This window comes from Anolis carolinensis, chromosome 1, assembly GCF_035594765.1.
Source record: "Anolis carolinensis isolate JA03-04 chromosome 1, rAnoCar3.1.pri, whole genome shotgun sequence".
In the NCBI taxonomy this organism is placed as follows: Eukaryota; Metazoa; Chordata; class Lepidosauria; order Squamata; family Dactyloidae; genus Anolis; species Anolis carolinensis.
In genome coordinates, this window is record NC_085841.1 from 65,932,382 (window position 1) to 65,959,930 (window position 27,549).

General features: G+C 40.0%; 1 protein-coding gene across 3 annotated transcripts in view; it reads left to right on the forward strand.

Moving 5' to 3' along the window:
• The window catches only part of frmd1 (FERM domain containing 1), a 60,850-nt gene extending 34,854 nt beyond the window's left edge, over nt 1-25,996 (forward strand). For all 3 annotated transcript variants that reach the window (XM_008124645.3, XM_008124639.3, XM_062976053.1), the window contains 11 exons: nt 898-977; nt 2,315-2,391; nt 6,551-6,737; nt 14,319-14,474; nt 16,565-16,630; nt 17,471-17,539; nt 18,797-18,971; nt 19,666-20,001; nt 20,155-20,271; nt 20,941-21,017; nt 21,923-25,996. In XM_008124645.3, coding sequence (XP_008122852.2) covers nt 898-977; nt 2,315-2,391; nt 6,551-6,737; nt 14,319-14,474; nt 16,565-16,630; nt 17,471-17,539; nt 18,797-18,971; nt 19,666-20,001; nt 20,155-20,271; nt 20,941-21,017; nt 21,923-22,210 — 1,628 coding nt within the window. In that variant the 3' untranslated portion in view covers nt 22,211-25,996. The remainder of the gene's footprint in view (nt 1-897; nt 978-2,314; nt 2,392-6,550; nt 6,738-14,318; nt 14,475-16,564; nt 16,631-17,470; nt 17,540-18,796; nt 18,972-19,665; nt 20,002-20,154; nt 20,272-20,940; nt 21,018-21,922) is intronic.
• The last annotated feature ends 1,553 nt before the right edge of the window (nt 25,997-27,549 follow it).

Here is a 27,549-nt window from a genome sequence, read left to right on the forward strand (position 1 = left end):
TGTAGAATCAAAGTTGGAAGAGACCACAAGGGCCATCTAGTCCAATCCGCTGCCATGTAGGAACACACAATAGAAGCACTCCCAACTGAGTCTGAATCCAGCCTCAGCTTAAATAAACTGTCTCCCAATTCTCCAAGGCAGCATATTCCACTACTGAATAGCTTTCACACCTAATATTTAGGTGGGCTCTCTTCTTGCAGTTTGAATCCGTTGCGCAGCACTGAATGTTTGACTTTTTTACTCGAAACTGCCCTGAATCCCCTAGGGTAGATAGGGCAGGGTACAAATAAAGTTTATTGTTATTGTTGTTGTTGTTCCGTGTTCTAGTTTCTGGAGAAGCAGGAAACAAGTTTGCCACTTCTTCCATCTGACATCCTTTCAGATATGGCTATTATTTATCTTTTTGCTATGCTAAATCTATCCAGTTCCCTAGGCCACTTCTCATAAGGTTTAGCCTCCAATCTTTTGATCATTTTGGCGCCTTTCTCAGGACACTTTCTAGCTTGTCAATATCTTTCTTGAATTGTGGTGCCCAGAACTGGACACAGGGTTATTCCAGATGACATTATACTCCTATTGATGCAGCCTAGAATCACATTGGCTTTCTAGCTGCCACATCACATTATTAACTCATGTTCAATTTGTGGTCTCCTGAGATTTTTAGATCCCTTTTACATGGACTCTTGTTAAGGCAAGTATTATAGGATTAGTGAAACTTGAGCAGTAAAAATGTACAACTTTAGGACATCTGCACATGTGTTCTGCTTGTGTCTAGTATCTTACATGTCGTAGAATATTTATTTTAATTTAATGATTGTATCCTTGGACAAGTCACACTCTCAATGAACCCTGCTAAAAATGTCACACATGCTACCTATTCTTCTATTTCCTTTTCAGACAATGAATATGTATTTATTGACCTGGAGCAGAAGCTTTGTAAATACTTCCCAAAGGAGTGGAAGAAGGAAACCAGCAAAGTATGTCCTGATAAGGCTTGTTTTTGACACCTAATTATTGGCAAGTGTTATATACTGAGATTTCTGGTTAAAATGAAAGCTACCATTCTTTTTTCATGTAATTCCAGTTTTCTTGCCGAAACATGTTTGTCTGCTCTTGTCTTTTGCATTTCTTTAAATGTTATCCTATTCACATTCACTCAGAGGTAAACCCCATGCAAATTCTCAGATATATGTGTGTTGTATTACTGTGTGCATTAGATGGTAGCTTTGAATATTTTCACACAGTATAATTGTAACATTGTACAGTTGATTCCGTTTTAACTGCTATGGTTACATCCTATGTAATCCATGGTTTTCTCATGTGCAGAGGTACTATAGCTCTCTGTCTACCCCTCCATACACTGCAAATCCAAAGATTCCATAGCCATTTAAAGTAGAAACATAGTGATATAATTATGTATTATGAAAGGGCCCTTGGTAAGAAGCAAAGTCATGACTTGCAGCCACTCTTACTTGTTCAAGTCTTTACTCGTGTTTAGGCCTCCTTGTTCTTAATTAATTAATCAGCCATACCATTTATAATAAGACATTTTTCTCTACTTCTCAGCTGACCTTTGGGCTTTTACTTAACTGTGATGTGATCTTCTGCAATTGACATTTGTAGCTTTTCAGAGCTAGTACAGCTCAGGAGACCACTTGCCAAACTGGCAAATGGCAGCCATCAGTCAAGGGAGCAGAGATGGAAACATGTGGCAGGTGCAGCAGCTAGTTTTTAACTTCATGGTTATTTGTTTGGTTATTGGATTTATAGCCCACACTTCTCCTGGGATGGGATTAAAAGAAGCTGCACTTTTTTCATACAATTTTCAGTTAAAATGACAACTAGAAGTCTCGTGGGCAACTTCTATGTTCCTTAGCTGGTTTTCCGGGGGAGGAAAATAAAATTAGCATGTATGGGCTACAGCACAGTTTACCTGTAAATCCGCATGTATTACAGGATTGGGCAACTTCTTAATCATTGGGCATTTGGAGAATAGGAAGCCACCACCACCCCAATTATTGGGGGCTATAACCCTGCTGTCACAGCCAAAATGTAGCTACTACCATCACCAAGTTCCTGCTGCTGTTCCTACAGTTGCTATTCTTTCTAGTGCAGGGCCTTCCAGTCCACCTGTCCTTTATGGGTCACAGTTTGAGAACTTTAGTATTAAGATTAAGGGACTTGCAAAGCAAGGATGCTCCAACTGTTGCTAATGTTTCTGGAAATGGAAGGTGATAGGACTGGAAAGATGGTTCAAAATGTTGAGCGCTGGAGTTTTAATACAAGGTATTTATGTTTTGCTATTTTTTAAAAGGCAACAGAGAAGTTCAGCCCTCCTTTGGTTACTTTCTTCAGAGTACAGTACTATGTAGAAAATGGACGAGTCATAAGGTATAGTTATTTTGTTAATTGAAAAGATTGTGTATTCATTTTTTATTTATTTTCTTTCTTTCCGTTCTGTTTGCTTCCATTCTGTCTCTTGTATAACAGCCCCCATTATCATGCCCTCCAGATAAAACCTGGAATTAACATGTTGATTAAATTGTTGAGTTATTAATTTGATAGAGATTTCTACGATGCCATCTAACTTTCTAAATTCTCCAATTAACAATGACATTTATAGTTAAGCTTTAGTGAATTAAGTCATTACAGTTCATTAAGCTGGGTGTTTTCCCCTCTGGCACATTTAGCAAGACACGAAGGTCTGCTGTCTCAGAGAAAAAATATTGGAACTTGAAGAAATGCATCACATGGCTCAGTTGTTAGGTTGGCTAATCTATGTGATTTCTTTGGGAACAAAGCTTTGGAGGAAGGGAGTCAAAGAGAATTTTCAGAAGCAAAAGAGCTGCTTCTGGTAAAGGATAGAAGGAAAAATGGAGGAGAAGAATAAAAGTGAGTGTTGGGATGGAATTGGGTCACGGTGGATGGATGAGATGTTTCCTTAGCAGGAGACCAGGGCCCTCAAGCTGTCAATGCCATTCTAAAAGAATGATGCCATTCCCCACATAGGGTTTTGGGAAAGCAAAATGTTTGGAATCTTGCTAGAGGGTGGGGATGCATTGTAACTCTCGTCAATAAATTCTTCTCTATTAATTATATTGTGGGCTAGTTTCTATAGTTTCCTCCTCTTCCTCCACCACCACCACCCCCAACTTTGAGTATTAATGGCAGCTGCATTCTATCATGTGTATGCTGCACTTGGTTTTCTTAGATATTGCTTCACACTTTTCCTGATTATTATTATTATTATTATTATTATTATTATTATTATTATTATTATTTTGCTGGAGCATAGCTGCATAACTTTATGCAGGGTCTTTCTCAGGAGTGTGTTGACATTTACAAGTGCCTTCATTGTGACTGCACTGTGCAGTACAATGCAAAGGCAATTACAAGTAGCAACTTGGTTGTATGTCTTTTTGTTTGCATCTGTATCAAGAACAGTATCCTAATTTTATCTCAAGTTTTTTTAAATACCGGAGTAAAAAATATTAAAGGACAAAGTAGAGGAGAGGAACATCTACATTTGAATGAGATTCATATTTGCATTTGAATGAGATTCATACACATGGAATATAGGATAAATACAGAGAGTGCCCATGTTACAAACAATATAGATTATGTAGATTTGTTCTTACTGTAAGTTAAATTTATTTGTAAGTCGGAACAGGTACATTTTTTAAGTGTGACTCTAGCCAAACATATTTTTTAGCTTTGGATAGCATAGGGAAGGGCCAACCCCTTCCCTATTCAGGAGATTTCACTGCACTTTCTGTCCCTGGAATTATTGGATTTTGACAAAATGGCTTGTTGTGGAAACAGGGATCTAGGATAAAACTTCAGTTGAGACACTTGGAATATATATGTCTCCACTGCCAGATATTCTGGGATAAGCAGATAATATGGGATCAGATCCTGGGATATAGGGGCAGTGTGGAAGGGCCCTATGTTGAAATATATAATTCAGAGGTGCTTCCCTCTTTTCTTCTTCTACAATACAAAATCATCATGTCATTGGGAGCAAAAGCTGGTTCAGTCAAATTGGGCAATTGACAGAGTAAATATTTTGCATTATAGCTTCAAACTGCTGTTTATGATCTTGGGGAAGCCAAGATCATGGAGATTTCAGGACAATTAAAATTAAACATAGCTTTTAAACTTGGACGAACATTTTGTTTTTGTATCTGAGCGAGGCAGTTGTTCTTTTGCTTCTAGGATAATCCTGAGTTCTCCCTGTTATCATTTACTCTTCTTCCTTCTTCCTTCTACTGTTTTCATAAGCTTCTTAAAGAGAAAAAGCCATTAATTATAAGGCCTCCATAGAACATATACATCTCCCTAGTCACAAACTTAGAAAGATAGTTTTGTTTTGAGAAAGTCTCTTTGTCCTTTTCATAATACATCTGTCAACATGCCCTTCAAACATTACCTGGCACACTGTGGATGGTCCTGTTTTCCTGCATTACAAATGTCTCAATTTGGGTCTCTGGGAGAAAGCAGAGAAACTCATTTTTCACTAAAAACATTTAGATATCATGTGAGGGCACTCCTACAAATCTGAGAGAATCTGGGATATAAGGGGGGGGGAGTGCAGTGGCTAGATGACACTTGCCAAAAATGTGCGCTGAATTGCATTATTGGCAGAAAAACAGTATGCTTAAAATCCGAGATCAGCCAGAAAATGCACATATTCACATCATTGTGTGTCCCTGTACTCACGAAAAACATGGGACTTCATTTCGATATGCTGTTATGGATTGCTCCAGCACTTGTGCGCATTTTAAAATCCCAAAACAACTGATGAGGGCTGTAAACAGATGGAGCCACGGACACACAGGTCATTAAATGGAAGCAGAAAATGGGAAGCAATTCCCTTAAGAACTCTCTGCAACCATTCCTTTGTTCTCATATTTATGAAATTAAACAGAGCTTGAATTTACACAGTGGACACCAGCATGGCAGGCAAGTGATCCCAAAGGGAACTGGGGTTTAAGAAGGCAAACGTAAAGGCAGCAGGAGGGTGAGGAGATAATATGACAAGGAATCTGCTTGTGTGCACATTTGTATATCCACATCAGCACTTATAGTATGAAGTCCTGCGCATCTTGGAGTGTCAATTTAAAATTTTTAATAAAAACTTTTGGTGGATGTTCCATATCTGTTTTGTGGATTTCTTAAATCTGCTACAAACAAGCTTTTCAGGATGTTAGGGGACTATTTGTCAGGACTGAAAGCTCCGTGTTTGGACTTGCTTTCAGGTCCCACAATTATTTGCCCCACTTCTTTGTCACGGATTATAAGGAGTCTGGAAGGGCCCTGAGAAGTCTAACTTTGTCCAGTAATTTTCACACTATTGACAATCACATGAGATTGAATGCAGGCCCACTTCCCTTCTCATAAGTCCCCATGTTCCCTTCCTTTTCATTGGGGGTGTATCTGTAGAGGGCCTGACTGCCAAATGCTCAGATGTATAGCATGAACAGGGTTACAGATCAAAAAGGGTAGGTTTCCCTAAGTAGATGTGCCCCATATTTAGATAGGAGAAGGACCAATAAGCATCATCCAAATTTCTACTTTCCTGATTGTCAGCAGGATGCTTATGCTTTCTCTGAAATAAGGAAGTGATGTCAACAGTAACCTAGAATCTTTAGTGGAAATACAATTTTAGCTGTACAAAGATACATGCAGAACATTTGCCAGAATCAGTTGTCTCATTTGAAAGCTTCATATCATTAGAATCTGCCAGGTGCTTAAGTAGGGCTCCCTAAGCCACAGAATCAGCATTTGGTTCCTGACATAAACAAATGTAAGTCTAAGGTAGTCCTGGGTATGCCTTTCTGTGTGTTTGCTTCTACCAGATGTTAATCTTCTCTTCCTCCCGCCATAGTAAAATTAACCTCTCCTCCAAGAGTTAAAGTTTTGCTGTAGCAGCCCTCTTGTACAGCTGGGGAGGATGAGAGAAACATCTAGTTATGTACCAACAGCCAGATGCAGAATTACTTAAACTTCTGTATGATGTCACTGTTAAGAAAACCTTATGATAGATTTGCCATAAGTTGGAGTCCATTTGAAGACACCTAACAACAACAAGGAATAATTCTCCCAGTTGACCTAGTCTGGAAGAGTTTTCCAGGGCAACCTATAAACAACTAGCATTTTTTTCATGTCAGCAGCAACTTGAGAAACTGCAAGTCACTTCTGGTGTGAGAGAACTGGCCGTCTGCAAGGACGTTACCCAGGGGATGCCTGGATATTTGATTTTTTACCATCCTTGTGGGAAGCTTCTCATGACCCCTCATGGGGAGCTGGAGCTGACAGAGGAAGCTCACCTGCTCTCCCCGGATTCGAACCACCGACCTGTCATCAGCAGTCCTGCCAGCACAAGGGTTTAATCCATTGTGCCACTGGGTGCTCCTAATTAGCATAATGATTAATGTTGATAAAATAAGGCCCACCTGACATCTTTTCCTCATGCTCACAGTTACTATTTATATGGCTCCCCATTCATCTTTGTTTCTGTTCTTAACGCATGCTTTTCTTTGTTCTGTAGTGACAAGGTAGCCCGGCACTATTACTACTGTCACCTCAGGGAGCAAGTCCTCAGATCTCGGTGTACAGACAAAGAAGAAATCTACTTCCTGTTGGCTGCCTATGGTCTGCAAGTTGATGTGGGTGACTACCGGGAAGATTTCCATAGAGAAAACTATTTTGAACCCCAGACTTATTTTCCACAATGGGTAAGTCTCACATTCTGAAAGTAAAACAATATCATTAAGGTGTGAGGCTCAGCAGGTGGAATAAAGTGTAAGAAGGCTTTTTTTCCCCAAGCCCTCTCCACACTCCTCATATCTTCTCTTTCCTAAAATTCCTATGAAGTCCTCTGAGTTTACATGGGTGAATAGGTTATCTGAATTCACATTCTGGGACAAAATGTTTTCCTCCACTTCTTCCCTTCCAGCCCTGGGCACACTCCCCAACACTGTTACAAAAGAAATTGCCTCCTGCCATTTCTTTATTAATTAGAGTATTTACCTTACTCTTAAAATACAAAGCTTCCCAGCCTCCCAGAGCAGCTTGTAATTAGTAGGTTTGGCAGTTCCCTCCTTGAAGGCCTGGATATATGTATGTACCTTTAGTTCACCTATGAACTTACACTGACTTTCTATAGGGATTTTGAAGAAAATTAATATTCCAAAGTGGTTTGCCATTGCCTTCCACTCAAATATAATATAGATAACAAGGAAAGGAAAATAATTAGATGGGTATTAAATCAAACAGTTGCTGATATTCTCCTTCTCCCTCAGCCACAGCAAGGAGAGGTAAAATAGGAAGACCTGGGACAGTCATATGTTTTGCTGTACCTTACTTGCTTCCAATATATTGTGAATGCAGAGATGCTTGCCCTCACTTAGACCTTCCTTAGAACATCTCTCCTGAGGGTCAAGAGGACAGCGGAAAAGACCTTTGATATAGAGCAGGCCCGCAGAACCTGTGACCCTCCAGCCGTTTCTGCCTCCAACTCCCAGAACCCCTAGCCAGCATGTCCAATGACCAGGCATTCTGGGAGTTGGAGGCCAAAATATCTGGAGGGCTGCAGGTTGTATAGGCGTGATATAGAGTGAAGTCCTTCAACATGAGATTTAAGGGGTGCAAGAAGATTTCTCAATTCCATGGAAACATTCTCATCCGATGTCTTCTCAGAAACACCCTCAACCGTCAAAAGGGAGTTTGTAGCAGGCTGGAGTGGACTGGAGGAAACAGGGAATATCCTGGACACAAGCTTGACATGGGATGCCACCCATTATCACAAATACTAAGAAATAATCTCTGAGGAAACCAGGCAAGTCAAAGCACTTGCCAGTCACAAGTTCATTTTTCTTGCACAGTTTCCCAGCCCCATCCCATGCTTGCCTCACTCTTAGAGTTGCCCTTCTCAAATCAGTGTGGCATTAATTCTTTGTGCAGGAGTCAGCAGAGGATATGAATTGTTTTCAATAATCACTGCAATCTGTAATGTCCTAAACGCAGCAAAGTTCAACCATGATTGAAACGGTATTGTTCCTTATCTGTGAATTAACAGCCAACTTTTACCACCTGCGTTGGCACCCAATATCCCATGAGATGCTTCTCTCCCTTCCCCCAGGCCACTGGAGGGTGATGATGCATGAGTAGACTTCTCATTCAGTTCCTTGGCTCAGGATTGTTGCTCGGCGTAGGTGACAGTGGGAAGCAGAAAATGGGCAGTCTAGGTTTAGAGTCTGGTTCCTAGACTCACGGCGCTCAGGTGAGGAGTTAAGAAACATCAGGCCCTGTGGCAGCAAAATAATTGAAACTGTGTGGAGTCTGCGAGAGACACAATGGGAGGCATAGTGCAGCTACCGAGAAGAGTCTCTAATTAAAGGGAATCAAAAACATTCAGAAAAAAACACCCCCCTTCAAGAGCTTCCTCTGCTATTACAAAAAATAAGTTTTCACGGTTGAGCAGTAGCAAGGTAAATAAAAACTAGAATCTGTAATGTTAACCAAGGAAAACTTTTACTACATATGGGTTGAGCATGCCTTTTCTGAAATGCTTAGGATCACAAGTGTTTTGGAAATAGGATTCTGTATTCTGTATAACGCCTGTATTTGCATATACAGTAGAGTCTCACTTATCCAACATTCGCTTATCCAACGTTCTGGATTATCCAATGCATTTTTGTAGCCAATGTTTTCAATACATCGTGATATTTTGGTGCTAAATTTGTAAATACAGTAATTACTACATAGCATTACTGCATATTGTACTACTTTTTCTGTCAAATTTGTTGTATAACATGATGTTTTGGTGCTCAATTTGTAAAATCATAACCTAATTTGATGTTTAATAGACTTTTCCTTGATCCCTCCTTATTATCCAACATATTCGCTTATCCAACGTTCTGCCGGCCCGTTTATGTTGGATAAGTGAGACTCTACTGTATCTCCATAATGAGATATCATGGAGATAAGACCCAAGTCTAAACATCACATTCAATTATGTTTCATGTACACCTTATACAAATAGCCTGAAGATGATTTGATGCACAATATTTTAAATAATTTTGTACATGAAACGATGTATATTAGACACCAGAACGCAAAACTGTTGCTATTTCAGCCATCAATGTGGGTAGTTTTGGATTTTGGAATTTCAAATAAGAGATGTTCAACCTGTATTTTAGATCAAATGGTTTGGAAGAAAAATCTCCTGCTTCTGTAAAGATACTTGTCTAAACCCCCAGAACTCTTACAAGAGCCTCCATAAGCTATGAAGTCTAACTGACACTAATGTGATATAGTGACATGGTAAAATTTGAAGTGAATCTCCATAGATAATCCCCTAAAAAGAACCTTCAAAATGCAAGCAGCTATGTTGATCAGTGTCAACAACCCAACCAAAAAGGGTTTTTTTTCTAGCTTAATGGATCTTAATTGCTCATTCCAGACCAAACTAGTTTAAACAACTTATAAAATGAGGATAACTCACAAAAGCTTGTTGCTAATGTGAAAACCTGTTTTATTTCCCCAATGGCTTGCAACTAAGAATTTCAGTGGGAAACAGATAAGCTGGGAAAAGGAGGGAGGTAAATGACATGACCTTCCCAGCTAACCCAAAACTCTCTGGCTCCCCTGCACTAATGTGATGTCTGCTGCAGTCACCTGCAGAAATCACCTTTTTACTTCAGCCCCACCACCTGCTGGCTAACTTTTTAACTTCAGGAGGCCCGATCTTCTACTTAAAAAAGGATTTTATATTATAAATAACACTCCCTCCCCTCCCCCAAAGGAAACAATACATAATTGCAAGACAGCCGAAGAGATGTCAGTATATTTGAATATTCTCCATTATCTTTTCCTCTCCCCAATATTCACTAAACCAGTTCCAAATAATATTTTTTTTAAATCAAAGCTGATTGTCAATCATCTTAATTTCCTAAGATGTTATAGATTCCCCCCTTTAATAATAATAATAATAATAAAATAATAATAATTTTTTTTAATTTTAGATCTTTTCAAAATTGAATTATGATTGTTTGGTTTAATTTATGTAATGTTAAATGTCAATGATGTTTGCTTTATTATGAACGTATTTTATTTTGTTTGTTGTGGAATTTTGGGCTTGGCCTCATGTTAGCCACCCTGAGTCCCTGCGGGGAGATGGAGGTGGGGTATAAAAATAAAGTTGTTATTTATTTATTTATTTATTTATTTGTGGGGTCGCCTTGCATTGCCTTCTTGAAAAAGAAACATAGGAGAGCTAATTGTAGTCTTTGCAAGACGTTGTTTAGCAATACAGTATATCTGCTGCAGCACAGAGTTTAGATACTTTACTACAAAACTACCATAAATGTTGATATCATTCCTTCCATTTCCAACCTCACCAGCAACAGGAGGAAAGTTTGAGGTTTATCTATGAAATTCATGGAGTCAAATGCTATTTCAATAAAACCTGCGTGTATGTTTCTTTTTGAAACAGACACACTATGAAAAGGGAACTTTACCCAACATATTATCCCATTTTTGTTTATCTAGACAAGCATCCCAATTAGTTTTCTATACCCTTCTGAGATCAACTGGAGAAGCCATATTAAAACCAAAGACAAGTGTATATAGGGGAAACCTGACCTTTTCCAAATACAATGGAAATCACTGTCTTTTCCCATTTTGGAATGCTTTTTTTCTTAAAAATTGAATCTACGTAGGGTTGTTGTATGTTTTCCGGGCTGTCTGGCCATGTTCCAGAAGTATTCTCTCCTGATGTTTCACCCACATCTGTGGCAGGCATCCTCAGAGGTTGTAAGGTATACCTCACAATCTCTGAGGATGCCTGTCACAGATGTGGGCGAAACGTCAGGAGAGAATACTTCTGGAACATGGCCAGACAGCTCAGAAAACATACAACAACCCTGTGATCCCGGCCATGAAAGCCTTTGACAACACACTGAATCTATGTAGGTCACATGAGCTGGCTGTAAACATCCTTCTTGCATTACTGAAATACTATGACATGGAGTGGATGAAGGATTGGGGGAAATCCAACCCCAAATAGGGAAACAAGTTGTCCAGGAACACCTGGACACTCTAAATGAATTCAAGTCTCCAGGGCCGGATCAACTACACCCAAGAGTATTGAAGGAACTAGCTGAAGTTATTTCAGAATCACTAGCAATCATTTTTGAGAGTTCTTGGAGAACGGGAGAAGTCCCAGCAGATTGGAGGAGGGCGAATGTGGTCCCTATCTTCAAGAAGGGAAACAAGGATGACCCAAACAATTACCGTCCCGTCAGCCTCACATCGATACCAGGCAAGATCCTGGAAAAGATCATTAAGGAAGTGGTCTGCAAATACTTAGAAACAAATACAGTCATTGCTAATAGTCAAAACGGATTTACCAAAAACAAGTCATGCCAGACTAATTTGATCTCGTTTTTCAATAGAGTTACAAGCTGGGTAGATGCGGGGAATGCCGTGGATGTAACCTATCTTGATTTCAGTAAGGCCTTCAACAAGATCCCCATGACCTCCAGGGCAAACAAGCTAGTCAAATGTGGGCTAGGCAAAACTATGGTTAGGTGGATCTGTAATTGGTTAAGCGAACGAACCCAAAGGGTGCTCACCAATGCGTCGTCTTCATCCTGGAAAGAAGTCACGAGTGGAGTGCCGCAGGGTTCCGTCCTGGGCCCGGTTCTGTTCAACATCTTTATTAACGACTTAAACAAAGGATTAGAAGGCACGATCATCAAGTTTGCAGATGACACCAAATTGGGAGGGATAGCTAACACTCCAGAAGACAGGAGCAGAATTCAAAACGATTTTGACAGATTAGAGAGATGGGCTGAAATTAACAAAATGAAGTTCAACAGCGACAAATGCAAGATACTTAACTTCAGCAGAAAAAATGGAATGCAAAGATACAGAATGGGGGACAGTGCCTGGCTCAACAGCAGTACGTGTGAAAAAGATCTTGGAGTCCTCGTGGACAACAAGTTAAACATGAGTCTACAATGTGATGCAGCGGCAAAAAAAGCCAATGGGTTTTTGGTGTGCATATATAGGGGTATAGCGTCTAGATCCAGGGAAGTCATGCTCCCCCTCTCTTTCGCCTTGGTCAGACCACACATGGAATACTGTGTCCAATTTTGGGCACTGCAGTTGAAGGGAGATGTTGACAAGCTGGAAAGCTTCCAGAGGAGGGTGACTAAAATGATCAAGGGTCTGGAGAACAAGCCCTATGAGGAGCGGCTTAAAGAACTGGGCATGTTTAGCCTGCAGAAGAGAAGGCTGAGAGGAGACATGATAGCCATGTACAAATATGTGAGGGGAAGTCATAGGCAGGAGGGAGCAAGCTTGTTTGCTGCTGCCCTGCAGACTAGGACACGGAACAATGGCTTTAAGCTGCAGGAAAGGAAGCTCCACCTGAACATCAGGAAGAACTTCCTCACTGTGAGAGCTGTTCAGCTGTGGAACTCTCTGCCCCGGACTGTGGTGGAGGCTCCTTCTTTGGAGGCTTTTAAGCAGAGGCTGGATGGCCATCTGTCAAGGGTGCTTTGAATGAGATTTTCCTGCTTCTTGCAGGGGGTTGGACTGAATGGCCCATGAGGTCTCTTCCAACTCTACAATTCTATGATTCTAAGAAGCTCACAAGTTTAAAGACGTGGAAACTACTGATTTTAATTTTGGACCATAAGCCCATGTGAAACTTGCAATATTGACTTCAAAAACCTTAACTGTTGTTATGGATTCCTCCCCATCTCCATCTGTGGACATCCTTCCATAGTAGCTTTGATTAGTTGGCATCACTTCAATGAAAAACTGAGGGCGAAATAAAAAACTATATATGGAGTTGTTTCTTGGTCACTGTTGCAAAGAAGGAATTTCAGGACTTTTTTTACCTCTGTGCTTCAGTGAGGTGGAAAGTTTGCAACTGCTGGATTTCTGTCTTCTAGGCTGAATTTTACCTTAGTTGATAAGGATCCACTTTAGAAGCTATAATAATAATATAATATTAGTAATATTTACAGAATGTTATTTGGGATCAGTCCTGGTGTCTGTACACTAGCGCCATTACCTGTTTGTGCCAGTGTAAATATACATTCTCTGACGTACAAGGAAATATCCAGTACTCCTTTTTACAACATTTCCTCAGTTTTAGTTATTTGTTTTATTTTGTGTTTGCTTTGTAATTAAAGAAGCACACATGATAAAATGTTCTTTCCAAGTTTGCTTGGTAGATTATAACCACTGACTCTTCTTTTTCAAGATATGTATTTAAAACATGAATATGACAACCTCAATCCTTTGGGGGTTTAAAATTATTTTACAATAGAAGTAATACATTGTCAATTAACTCTAATATCCTTGAAGCAAAATGGAGCAGCAACAGCAGACTCTGGGAAAATTTCCAAAGTCTGGAAAATTTAATTTTTAGAAAACAACTGCTTTACATAGCACCACAAAAAAAACCCTGTGTCTGTGTCTACTTAGAGAGTGTTTCCCAGCTCAGAAAGTCATCTTCTTTGCACTTGAATGCTAATCCACTATAAGACGTTGGACAAAGTGTGGCCCTAAAGTTGTATGTGACTCCCTGAGGTTGTTTACACTGCTTACAGCCTCTCCAGACTGTCCAGACCACTTTCTCTGACGTCAGAGTTTTTTAAAAAAATGAAGGGGAATTTGCTTTCTCTGGAAGCACCCAAAAGCAGTATTCCTCCTTTTAAATAAGTTGCCCAAGGGGGTTCGATTGTGCGGTTGAACATTTTTGTAAATAAAGCGGATGTTTTATTTAAAAACAAAAAGCAGACTTTGAGGTAATTCTGGTAAAAGGGGACGAGGAGGCATGCAATGATCCCCTGACCAGGCTGAAGCAGTTTGTTCATACTCCTAATACAGAGGCCCCCAAACTAAGGCCTTTGGCCAAATCTAGCTCGCCAAGGGCTTTTCCCCAGACCCGTCACTACCACTATGTGCGCATGCATACACCAGCCCTCCACTTAAAAGGTTTGGGGACCCCGGCTCTAATAGAAGGGACACCCAATAGGAAGATGAACTGAAAATCCTTGTATATGTCTAGGGATGGTGGGCTATGTAGTCTGGACATTTGTAGAGGCATTATTGGGTTACAAAAAACTGTTTTGTTCCATGTTTTGAAAGTTGCCAAAAGCAGTTCCGAGATGGGGAAGGCTTAGCTTTCCCTGAGCCTCACTTACCATGCAAGGCATCCCAGGTTTCTCCTTTTGTACCCCTTGTTGAAGAGATGCTGAGGAAACAGCTGAACTTGTCTCTTTTCCTTGTGGCAGATCATTGCAAAGCGGGGGAGTGATTACATCCTGAAGCATGCTCCAAAAATGCACCGAGAACAGCAAGGCCTGTCGACCAAAGAAGCTATCCTGCAGTATGTCAAGGAATCATGCTTGTTGGAAGACGTGCCTGTCCACTTCTACAGATTGCAGAAGGTTGAGCAATCTAGCTTCTTTCAAGTGCATGATACTTGAATTTAAAAGCTAGCTTCCTTATTAAATTTTCTTTTAAAGTCAAGCTCAAAGTCACAAGTAAGCTTGTGTTCATTGGGGCCGATGCAACTCCTATTCCAATGGCAGGAGTATCCTTGAATAGAATTCACTAAGCATGCTCCCACAGGTAGAAAAGGGGAAATAGAGATTTTTATTGCTTCTCTCCTTCCTCTGCAATCTCTTTAATGTCACTTTCTTCAAATTTGGGGAAATGCAGGAATAAGTCTTTCTGCTGATTCGAAAGCCTCTTGTAGATGTAAGGAACCCTTTCATTACAATAAGGCAAATTCTGGATCTAATCCTTACGTCCTAACACCAGAAATCTTGTGGCCCCTAAGATCAGTCTTAGCCATCCTGGCCAAAGGTATGAGCTCATGGAAGAGACAAACTACTTTCCATTGAAAAAAACTGGTAATGTTGGCACCAGATTTGCATCTCCTTTAGATGCTGCTGCACTCTGACTGAGCTATTGAACCTCTAAAGCAATGGTGGGCAAAGTGTGGACCTTTGGTTACATGCACCCCCCTCAATTATCTATCTAGGTTACATGCTGCCCACACCTAACTTAACCCTGGCCTATAGTTAATATTACTGAAAAGACTTCATTCAATTGAAGGACAAATTATGCCGGCCAACACAAATGTTGATGCCTCAAATGTTACACCTGTTTCTGGGTATATTTGACCTGCTTATTCCAAAAATAGCACCAGTTTTCCACTATCAGCTCTAGTTTTTGAGATACTGAACATATGCTAGCTGCCATCTAGTCACCCATAGAAAATGGTTTGAACCATATCTCGGAAAATAGAGGGGATGTGGTCTGGCCAATGCAATTGTCAGGAACAGGTCCAATGCAGAAACAGGTCTAAAAACCAAGACACCAATGTTTTTTGTTATTCGTTGGAAGCAAAAGGACATCTGAAGGAATCACAGACCACAAACTATAACAATAAGCCTTTACTCCTGATCTTATATTGCTATCTACAGCATCAGGAGGGAAACCTTGCCTGCACCATTCTTCCTTCTATAAGATTGTGTCCCATGCTTGCTTTTTCATCTCCATTTAATCTCTGTTGCTGGATATTACTCCCAAGTATTTGCTGCAAAGAAATACAAGTGGCAAGAACTGACATGCCTTGTGCCCACAAATGCATAACATCTGAAATTGGTTGCTTTAATACTTGAGTTCTGGTTTGACTTGAAATACTGCAGGGTGTGGACAGACGTGAATCTTCTTCTTTTAATGTGCTTGAGAAACAGACTCATCGTGTTTATTTTTTATGTTATGTCTTTTTCTGTGAGAATCATGAGGAACAATTTCTGCAATAGGCTAGGAGGAAAAATGGATCTAAATTCATAGGTATTGCAGCCATTAGGAATAATCTTACTAATTATTCAGTGCAGACACTAAAAAAAAATTGCTTTGCAATTAGATTTTGACCTGATCTCACACAGTAACAGAACACAGAGCAAGGCAGGTCTCGGTTGATTGCAGTCGAGTGAAGAAGGTATGAAGACCATCGATGCTTATGTAGATTCAGCCCACTAAATCATTGTAATGGTTCAACGCATCACCTTTCCTTATCCAAGAAGCTGCCCAGAATTGTTTTGTCATGCTTCCACTTACTGTTTTGGAGATGACAGACAGAAGCATTTCTACCACTTAAAACAGGTTTGGGTAATGTGAAACCCTTCAGATATTGCTGAACTACAACTCCCATCAGGCTTCACTGTTGGCCAGTGAGCATTAGCGAGAATCAATGTCCAATGGACATCTGGAGAGCTACAGATGAACTACAGCTTCTATGTCTTTCAGCACTACATATAGTAGGTCTCAGTTGTCTGTGTAGAATTAACAATACATAAAAAAGAAGGCAAAAACCTCGAAAAGGTGTATAGCCTTTAAAATAAATGTAGCTGACAGAAGGCTACCTGCAGCACCAGGGCCAGAATTGTTCCAGCTTAATTGATAACCAAAGAGTTATATTGGTAGAGAGTTCCTTTTCACCTTGCATCTCTCTGTGTATTTCCAGGATAAGAAGGAGGAACGTCCTACAATCATCCTAGGTCTAACCCTTAAAGGGATGCACATTTACCAGGTAAGAAATAGAAAGATGTTAATACACTGTAGAATTACCATATTATTTTGATTCTAAGATGCACCCCTACATCTTTAAAAACACAGTGAAACTTAGAATCACAGGTGCTTTTAAAATATATATAAATAACCCATTTTTCTGTTGGTGATACTGAAATTAGTGTTCATCTTACAATCAGTGGTGTCTTAGAATTGAAGAAATACAGTGACTTTGCTAGTCTATCTTCATTCTTGCTCTCAGCCTCTTTTTGTCTTCTTTACCATGCAGCTTCTTCAGCTTCTGCGTATACTCTTAGCTCTGGAGATCAGAGATGGGAGATGTAGGGGATCCAGAAGCCATCTCCCCTGATTTGACTTTCTAAATTTCTGTGGGCACAACCTATTTGGGGAATGAAAAAGTTATTTTAACTTTTAAAACATATACTGTACATTTGAAATTATGATAAAATGGACACTTCTGCCCCCTGGAGACATCTGGAGGAATGAATCTCCATTTTTAGGCTCAGAATTGCCTGCTTGCCTGCCTATCTACCTACTTACCTACCTATTTTTTTTTAAAGATGTGGGTCCTGGGTCATCAGAGGATGTTCTGGTGGACCACATGCAACCCATGTATTTTACAGTTCCCACCCTTTTTCTGGACCACAGTTTAGAACCCTATGTCCCTCCACATATTCTTGGACTTAAGCTCTTATCATCTCTTCCCAATAGCCATGAGAACAGAAACATCTGTGGAACTTATGTTTCCTGGTTGTTTTATAGTTCTTATGTCCTTTTAGTCTCAATATGCTATATTGTAAACCTTACAATATTTTTTGTCTTATATTCTATTCCCTTTTAGGAAGTGAACCATGTTCGCCAACTTCTCTATGATTTCCCCTGGTCATATATTGGGAAACTTGCATTTCTGGTGAGTTTTGCAGAACCCAACCATGTTCTTTGACTTATCAGCTATTAGAATCATATGGTTTCTGGATATTCTAGGGCTGGTCAATGTATAAGGATGACTGTCATTTCTTAATAGCATAATTATAGCTAATAAATCATGCAATTTCAGCTGCAGCACTATGTACACATTGTTGTTATTGTTGTTAATGAGTGCCTTCAAATTGTTTGGCAGCTCTAAGATTAGCTTATCATGAGCTTTTCTTGGCAAGATTTGTTCGGAAGGTGTTTTGGAATGGGGTTGCCTTTGCCTTCCTCTGAGGCTGAAAGAGTGTGACTTGCACAGGGTCACCCATGGGTTTCCATGACAGAGCAGGGATCCAGATTCTAGTCTCCAAAGTCATAATCCAACACTCAAACCATTATACCACATTGATTCCTCTGTATATACTTACCTGGAAATGGGCATGCATAGGATTGAACCCAGTTAAAATAAACCTCCTTGTCTGCAAAGTGCAGAAGTATTGTATTGCTTCTGAAAGATGTTCAGTTTTGAATAAAAGCCCTATGAAAGGACCCGGCTCGAGCAGTGTCTTCACCCCACTATAATCAGATGTGCAGTTAAGAGACCAGTTTGGATATTTAGGACCTTATTGAGACAGACAGTTTCTTAGGGTGTTTCTGAAGACAAGAGTTGTAAGCTATACTGTGGGAAGCAGCTATATCTCTGTGGTGGAAAATAAATATTGTGCATTCAGTGCCTCAGGATCACTTTGGGCTACTGTTTTTTTTGGGGGGGGGGGATTTTGGGTTTTTAAGCAAGACCAGCCTCAAACTCTGAGGACCTAATCACATAGAGGCCCAGAAGCCTGGGGACCGTGGGGGAAACCATGGGGCAGTATCCAGCTTTATCGCCCCCAAACGTTTTCATGCTGTCCCTGGCTTCTCCATCTGAAGATGGGTAGTCACCCGACTCTTCAAGGCTCCTTTTCAGCATGCTGCTGGCACACTGCTGGTATGGAGCCCCACTGGAAGTAGCCCTGCATTATTTGATGGGCTCCGGTGGACTGTGTCCCAGCAGTGTGCAAAGGCGGGGAAAACCACCCGTCTGATGAGGTCATAAGTGATGATGCCAGCTGTGGCTGATCACTACAGGGCTATATAGATTGCTGTTCCCAATTTTTGAATCTGTTCTTATGTTCTTTTAGACCCTCACCTTCTTTCTTCTTTTAACCTTGTTTTATTTTAATTTGGTTTTGTGTTTTGTTTGCTTCTATATCAGGGGAAGAAATTTGTGATCCAGCCTGATGGTTTGCCTTCTGCCCGTAAACTGGTTTACTATACTGGCTGTCCTTTTCGATCTCGGCATTTGCTGCAGTTGCTCAGCAACAGTCATCGTCTATTTCTTAACATCCAGCCTGTACTTAAGCAGATCCAGTTGATGGAAGATGCAGAAGGTATACAATGGCCAAGTTTACTTTTTAGAAGAACCGGGCCTGCTTGCAAGCATTGGACGAAGCAAAGTCATTTATTTTAACAAAACATTTAAAAAGTTGCCAAAAGCGCATCCACATTACATAGAGCACTTTTGATACATATGACATCATCTATGGAATCCTGATATTTGTAATTTCAGTTGGTACTCAGATGTTATTAAACAGAGTGAAGTAGAAGCCCACCCTCTCCCTCCAGGATCCCAGAATTCTGGAAGTCATTGCAGTTAAAGTGACTTCAGACTGCTAGTTTGTGCTCCCACATTTTCTTTTTGATTTACGCTAGTATAGCCTGATACTGTGCCAATGTAACTACTTCAGACATTGCATAAAGAGGTATCCAGACTTCTGTGTACAATTTTTTTCTCAGACTACACAATAGTAGCAAAGCCACTACAAGTTTCTCAACCCTTGCCATGTCCCCATTGGACATTGGTTAGCTATGGGAAAGGGTATACTAGTAGAGTGCCATCAGGCTATCTCTCCTAGACTTTTTGCATATACCAGAATTTTGCATTCTAATATCTTTAAATATGTTGTTACTCCCTGTCTGTCATGATGCTGCATGTGAGATTTATTGATCTTGGTTATAGTCTAATATTCAATGCAGTCTCTTCCCTACCTTACCTTTTCTGTACATCTTGTCTTTTACTTCCAGAGAAGAAACGATATCGGGAATCTTACATCAGTGATACATTGGAGATGGATCTTGATCCATCAGACAAGCATTCACATGACAGTGGAAGTAGCAGAGGCAGTGAGAGAAACAACCGGTTGTCTCGACAGTCAACAGATAGCCATAGCAGCTCACATACATCTGGTATAGAGACTGATTCAAGACACCGAATCTCTGTGGAGATGTCAGTGGATGAGCCCTTTGTTATGAGTCGGACCCATCAGAAAGACCAGTCTTGTAGCTCAAATATCAGCTGTGGCAGCTCTGGCATTGATAGTGGTGGTAAAGAGAGAGCAGAAGAAGATTCTCAGGATGATGGTAAGACTTGGACGGAAATGAGTCAGTGGTAGTGATATCCTGCTTCTTCCCCCTTCCTTAAGGACAGAGGGCTGATGGTGGTCCTGGTAGTGGTTGGGTAAGCTTAGAAAAATATGAGGTTTTTTATGCTGAGTTCTTTTTCACAATTTATAGAAGTTGAATTAGTAGTGGATGAACCAGAAGAAGTACCAGTGGATGGATCTCCATTGGAAGAAGTGGTTCATGAAGAGGCTGTTGATTCTCTTTCGGAAAATGATGTATGTTGCAAAGGTGAGATGATCTTTGCATACTTCTTTGCATGTTTTTAGTTCTTCATCCTATTTTGTGGGCTTTCTAATTCTCTACCCAAAATAAATGTTATTAATCTTACACTAGTTTGCAGTAATGCATTTTTAATTACAGTAATGTGTTTTTAATTACTTCAGAGGGGTTAGCATGTGGAGTGAAGAGGAAAATATAAATGGTATGTTAATGCACTGTAGTTTAAGAATGTTGGTGGCCAGTAAGTGTCACAAGACCTATGGGTTTGTTGCAGCCATTCTGTGGGTGATCCAGTACAAATGGAATTGGAGAATATTTGGCCATGAGATTTCTCTACAGATCTCTACCAGTCACAGAATCACAGTTGCAGAAAAGCATAAGTCCAAAAGGAGGTGAACAGGGACCTCTGGAGTTCTTACGTTATATAAGGATCTTGGCTATTTCATATTGCACTTTTCAACACAGTCTAAGTTGATTTTGGACTTCACCATACATAGAGTAGACTAATATCTGTGAGATTAAAGTCAGTCATGACTGACACGTTTCAGTCATGACTGACACGTTTTCTTGAGTGTAATTAAGTACTTAGCCTTAGAACTGAAAGTTTCAAGATGCATATTTTGTTTTGAGTTTGAACCTCCCATCATTCTGATTCCTCCCATCTTCTCTTCTTGACAGATGTTAATAAGAACCATCTTTCAGTAGTACAAGTCACATTAATAAAGGTGAAAGGCCAAAGTGTGGAATCCCTTCAGGTAAGATTATGGCTGATCAATGAAATTAATCTCATTTATACAGTAGCCCTGTTTTAACACCAATACACATCATACAAACAAATACCAATACAAGAAGGATAAGGGCATCTTTGAGACTTGGAAGAAGTAGTTTCTAGTGTCAGCCTTTGTGGACTCCGTCCACTTTATTAGATGCTTTCATGAAAACTAGCACTAGAAATTTCTTCTTCTACTTAGTCTCAAATGTGTGATTGGGTTCTTTTATGCTAAAAAAAATCTTAGTTTGCATATCTTTTTGAATACTACTAAAAGGATAGTGTATATAATTGAGATACTTTAAATATAATACATCCGGGCACCCCTGGGCAACGTCTCTGTAGACTGCCAATTCTTTCACATCAGAAGCGACTTACAGTATATTCTCAAGTCGCTTCTGACACAATTTTAAAAAAGTAGAATCACCATTAGATAATGATCAAATCCAAAAGGTTTATTCAGGCAGAGATAAAAATAAAATTTAACCTTGAATTTATTATGCTCAAATATTTGTAGGTTTTCTTTTATTGAAATGTAATCATGGGCCTTGGCTGTGTTTTCTTTTCTACCCTCTTTATTTCCAAATCCCACAAGAGCTGTCATTTCAGCCAAATGATTCCTTTCCAATAATCCATTCATTGTACATGCCTCTGAGGACAATATGTCCTGAGTTCAGAAAAATCTGGGCAATTAATAGTTGAATGACTTTGCAATTCTGTGATGGTTCACAGCTTTTTCATTAAGACAATTTCCTTAAAAGAGAGAAAGAGGAATGTTAACAATCTGAGACAGGATGGAGATGCACTGGAACTTGGAGACACGCACTCTCTTGTTTTTTCTTTCACTTATTTGCTTCATGCTTTTAATATGTGCCTTTCTTAAACTGGCAGATTGCGCAGCCCAAAGCTACGAAGTGCCCTGACAAGCATAGCCAAAGTCTAGATGACATTCGTCTTCACAAGTGTCTTCACCCACCACTCAGTGCCACCCTGTCTTCAGATACCTCCCACAGCTATACCTTTGGTTGTGCATTAGAGGACAAACTCGCCAGCTACGGATGTGTTTATTCAACAGCTGACTGTAAAACCAAGTCAGCTCTCTATGGAAAGAGATCCATGAACTGTTTGTCTCTGGACCTCTTGGGAGAAGATCAGCTTCCAGAGGAATTTGTGGTGTGATCAACTGAAGAAGCTCTTGGGTCAATCTGGCTGAACAGCATCTGTAAACATGAAATGACCGCTGGTCTAATGGGAAAGAGAAGCTGTTCTCTCCCTGTATCTCTATACCTCATAATGTGGGAAAGCTGCTTTCCTTATTGCTTGCCCCTCTGTGGTTTATCTTTTTTTTTATTCAACAGACCTGATCAAAGTGCAAGTTAATAATTAAAGTACATCCTTGTCAGTGCTCCAGTATTGGAGGAGGGCTTTTGAACCATTGACAAGAAAATCTTTCTCGCTAAAATGCCTGGTGGGCAAATGATTCACACTAATGAACACACTTGGCAGACATACAGCTATATTTGCTTACTTTTTTAGACAAACTGGTTTGCTGTATTGTGGGGTTTCCCCCCACACTGCTTCATCATGTGTAATTCTTTGGAAAATTGCTTTCCCAGGATGTACCATCATCAACTGTCTGCCTAATTTATGCACTGCAATGGCCTTGTGTCAGAAGCAGTTTTCAATTTGTATGTCCAAATATTTTGGAAATAATAGTGATACCTATTGGCATGTACTTTAACTCCTCAAGAAGCTATTTGGATGTCATTTCCTGTTTTAGCTTTTCCTCTTCTACTCAAAGCCATTTCCTGCAAACGTAACCAGAAAGACAACAGCAGATTATTATTTGATACAGGTAGCATTTTATACCCGATTATTTGCAAGGCGCTGAATTGTGATGTAGGGCAACATATAAGAAAATTGTGAGATGGTTGTTAGAAGTAAAAATGTCAGAAATTGCTTACAAATGATAATGCATGCCAGCAATTTCTGTAGGACTGCTTCATGACTTTCCCAGAGCTATACAAATATGACAACTTTCCTTTGGGGTTTATGGACAGTTCCGTGTGCATCGGAAACCCATTGATTTCACTGAGACATGAGCAACCTTTATAGGGTGGTATGAACAGAAGGTAGGGAAAGAATCCTGCTAATTAAGATTAATTTCAAAATTAATCTTAATTCTGAAATACTCCTTAATCCTAGCTTTGTTTCACCAAGAACGTTGCCTTAACTTTTATGAACAATGTAACAGTATACTTCATATATTTTTAATATGCTCCTCCCTCATGGGCCAATTAATACACTCATGTTCATCATTCACTTACTGACTGTACAGACAAGACAGTATGACCTGCTAGCATGGAGCTAAATTTCTCTTTTGAATTTTTCCAGTACAAAGCAATGTATTTTGAGTGAAAGGAGAAGGGTTTTATGTTTGAAGGAGGAACTCTCATTGGTTAGCTCAGCATTGCATCATAGTTCTACATTTGGACCTAAGTTTCCAGGTTCTGCCAATAGTTTATTTTTCTGGAGTGAAAAGGAAACCATTACCATCATAGTTTTCCAGTCCTTCCAAAGTACTTCAGTTTCACTCACGGACACATAAAAAAGTGAAATGACTCCCCCTCAAATTGGGTAGTAAATTTTGAGGCATGATTCAAGTCAGATCCATTGCCTACCCATTCAAATGAGCCCTTTATCACTACTTCCCAAACTTTCATTCCAGTACCCATACAATTGCTTACAAGTGGAAATAACCAACACATTTGACCTAGAATTATTTAAGGCTAGCCGAAATAAAATATCAACCTGAAAGGATTGTCTCTCCTCTCCCTGCCCCCCCCCCCCATGATAGAAGTGGAGGACCCAAACAAGCAGCACAATGTTAAAGCCCCACACATGCATTCTTATCTAGATCAAGCACAGTTGTACACTTGTTTTTTCTAGTCACACGATTGTTAATTGAATTATTGGTGTCTTTTCTTGTTTGGCCCCCAGTGTTGGGTAACAAAGAAGCAAATAAGTGGTGTACATAACTGAGTTAAACCATTCTAAATCTTTCCATATATTTTCATTGTCTCCTTTAGTTTAGTGTTGCATTGTTTCAAGTGCAGGTGTGCTTTGATGGTGAAACTGAGAATGTAATTCAAGCAACATATGATTATCTTAATAATATTATTCCTTCTTTTTGCAGTATAATATTTGTTTTGTCCACCCCAAGTTTGTTCCCTAGAACATGTTTTTTCTAGAATGGTTGTTGCCATAGAGATAAATTAGGGGGTCAAGAAAACCCAGTTCCCACAAAATTGTAGGGCTGGCAAAAACCAGTAACATCTACAGGAGTTTTATTTTATCTGGCTCCAAACATTTAAAGAGAAGGAACAGGGGGAGGAGGGATGTGGATGAAAGGTTGCTGTTTTGGCACATTTTATTTTCTTGCATGCCTCCTTGCAAAAGGGGTGAGAAGGCAACCACGGGTTCTGAGAACTACCTTTAAAGCAGGTGTCTTTCACAATCCCCATGAAAATAAATGGATGTTGCCCTTCTGTAGAGCTTGGGCAGGACCTCTTCCCAGTAGATTGTGGTTTTTTCTTGCTTTTGCTAGTGTGAGTTTTAGTGATCCTTGTAAACCAATTAGTTGCCCTATAATCTGTGTATGGAAATTGTACTAATGGTGTTGGACTGCAGTTCCCAATATCCTTTCCCATGTGGTATGCTGGAAGTTGCCACCCAACAACATGTAGGGCATATTCATGCTGCACACTTAAAGCTGTATGGTCCCATTTTAATTGCCACAGCTGCATCCTGTGGAATGCAGGAGTTGTAGTATAGTGAGGTACTAGAATGTTCTGGCTAGAAACTCTAAATGCACCTTCTTAAAATGCAAATCCCAAAATTCATAGAAGCCATGGCAATTAAAATGAAAGCATAATGCTAACATGGTGCAATTTGAAAGGGTTCCTAGAGGGCCCCATGACTCCAGTCATCCTCTTGGTAATTTTATTTATTGTAGTGGTTCTCAATGTGGGGTCCTCAGGTGTTTTTGGCCTACAACTCCCAAGACCACCAGCCAGTTTACCAGCAGTTAGGATTTCTGGGAGTTGAAAACCAAAACATCTGAGGACTCACAGTTTGGGAACCACTGATTTATTGGATCTGCTCTATAGCACCATCTTCCTCCTGTTTTAACAAATGCTAACTTTCATATCCATTGTGAGCATGCATGAAGCATCCGTAGCATCCCTTCCAGTTGTTCCCTTCAAATGTTGCTCATTGTTCTAGGCTCTTAGGTACTTTCTCTGCTTTTAACCCATATATTCATATTTATTTTATTTTAGTAAGTGAAAAAGAAAATCCTGCACTGTTCATGTGCCTTGACCCAGTTTTTCAAAACAGGTATAATGGGATAGTGTCCAGCCTGAGGGCTAGCTCTCCCAGGGAGTCATGGAATCCAGAAGTGATCCTGCTAAATACAGGTTACTTGAAGTCTGAATGAATGCTGTTCCCTCACCATCTTTTCTTTCCTATTGAAAAGGTAATTTGAGAAGCTGGACCAACAGTGATACAAATGTGTCTTAATGAAAATTCTCCAAGAACTGTGACGGTTATTATGCAATTTTCTTTTGAGTCTCATGAATATGAGAGTTCTCTCTCTCAAACACACATACACACACATATATATATATTGGTTTTCATCATAAGGTTCTGTTTCACGTTTGGTTTAGCTGTGGTTTGGAATTTTTATTTTATTTTTAAAGGCTTTTAATCTACTGAAGATATGAAAACCAGCTGTCAATATTTGTTCAGCTGTAAGATACTGGTTGCAGTCACTCCATTTTTAATGACTGATGTTCCTCCTTTCCATGAAAGGAAATATTTTGTATGGGAAAAACACATGAACAACACACATAGATTGATTTGTCTGTCTCTGTATACATATGTAATAAAAATGGTAGAAAAACATGCTTGTATGTGTGTAATTCCAGAGTTGGATGGAAGTGTGCAAGTGGTTGTTGCAGCTATGCAATAGAACATTCAAGGATGTTCTTGTCAACTGTATGTCTTCTCATACCTATTGAACTTCTACGACCTTTGCAAAGTCAGCCACTGTGGAAATCGAGGTCTGGGAAGCCAGGCAGCATTGTCACCCCATTCCTCCCTTGGTTTGACAAGGACATCATCTTCCATTAGACAAATTTCTGGAAAAAGCTTTCTTTAAATACATTAAACTGATATTTCTTTCTGTTGGCAACATCTAGTATCTACTCTTGCTTAATTCATCAGCTGTGGGAGAACTGGTTTATCTTGTGTCCTAAGAGAGGAGAGGCAGAAAAAGTGTCCAGCATATTCCTAACGGCCCATCCAGACAGGGCCCATAACATGGTATCTCCCGTGGTTTTACCAGAGGCATCCATTAATTAATCCCGAATTAGTTTGATACTCCATTAGACCCGGGTCTTCCTGAAAGACCCAGGTGTAACAGAGCATGGGCTTTGTGGGGACTGACCCTAGACTAGCCCAGCGACTACTGAGGGGTAATCCTCACAGTCCAATTTGTTTTTTGTTTTTGTTTTTTGGGTCCCATGGGCCTGGAGAACTGAAGTGGGAACCCACCCCCTCCCCAAATCCCCCTTAAACCTTTAAAATAAAAACTTACTAGGTTGCCATTAGGTCTTTTGGCATGCTAAGAAGTGGGCGGGGGGGGGGGGCAGCAATTTGCCTCTCCTCTTTGTGCTACATTGATAATTCCAGGAAGCATGCCGAGAAGCCTAATGGTGGCCCAGTAAGTTTTTATTTTATTTTAAAGGTTTTACAGGGGGATTTGAGTTGTCCCCATTGTAGCACTGTATGCTACAATGGGGACAACACACGGGAAAGCCCGCTTATTTTGGACAGCAACACAGGAGAAAAGGGGTTACTTTAACCTGTTTTCTCCCATGATAAATTGCCTAAGACTGTCAAATCTGCCCAGAGGTAGGACCAATGGAGGTGATAAAATATCGGGCTGCATTTTCCATCCTTCCTGGTTATAATGTATGAAACCTATATGCAGAGCCAGTCCTACCATTAGGCAGAAGGATTTAGTCCTTTCAAATACTCAGTACTAGGGAATACATAAGTGCACCTCCATCCAGTCCTACCTAAACAGCTAGCAGATGCATCACTTGAAAGTCTCTTTAGTTGCTGATGAAGGTGCAAGGAGAATATTTCCAGCCCTCTCCTGTCAGCATGCAAGACTGACAGACTGAAACAGCATTCCCGTTGTAGGAAACTATTTTTTAATATTTAATAGAAAACATGGTTTTTGCACAAAAGCCCACATTCAAATGTAAGGAAAACATGGAGGAATACTCATTTTCTCCTGACATATCAAGATACCTACCATAATTACTCAATATTAATGTCAGGTTTAAGCAGGTGAGGATGTACAACCCAATACATTCTTCCTGAATTCAATATCTTGCAACTTCCATCAACAAATGACAAAGATGATGGAGATTAAAGGAACCATATTT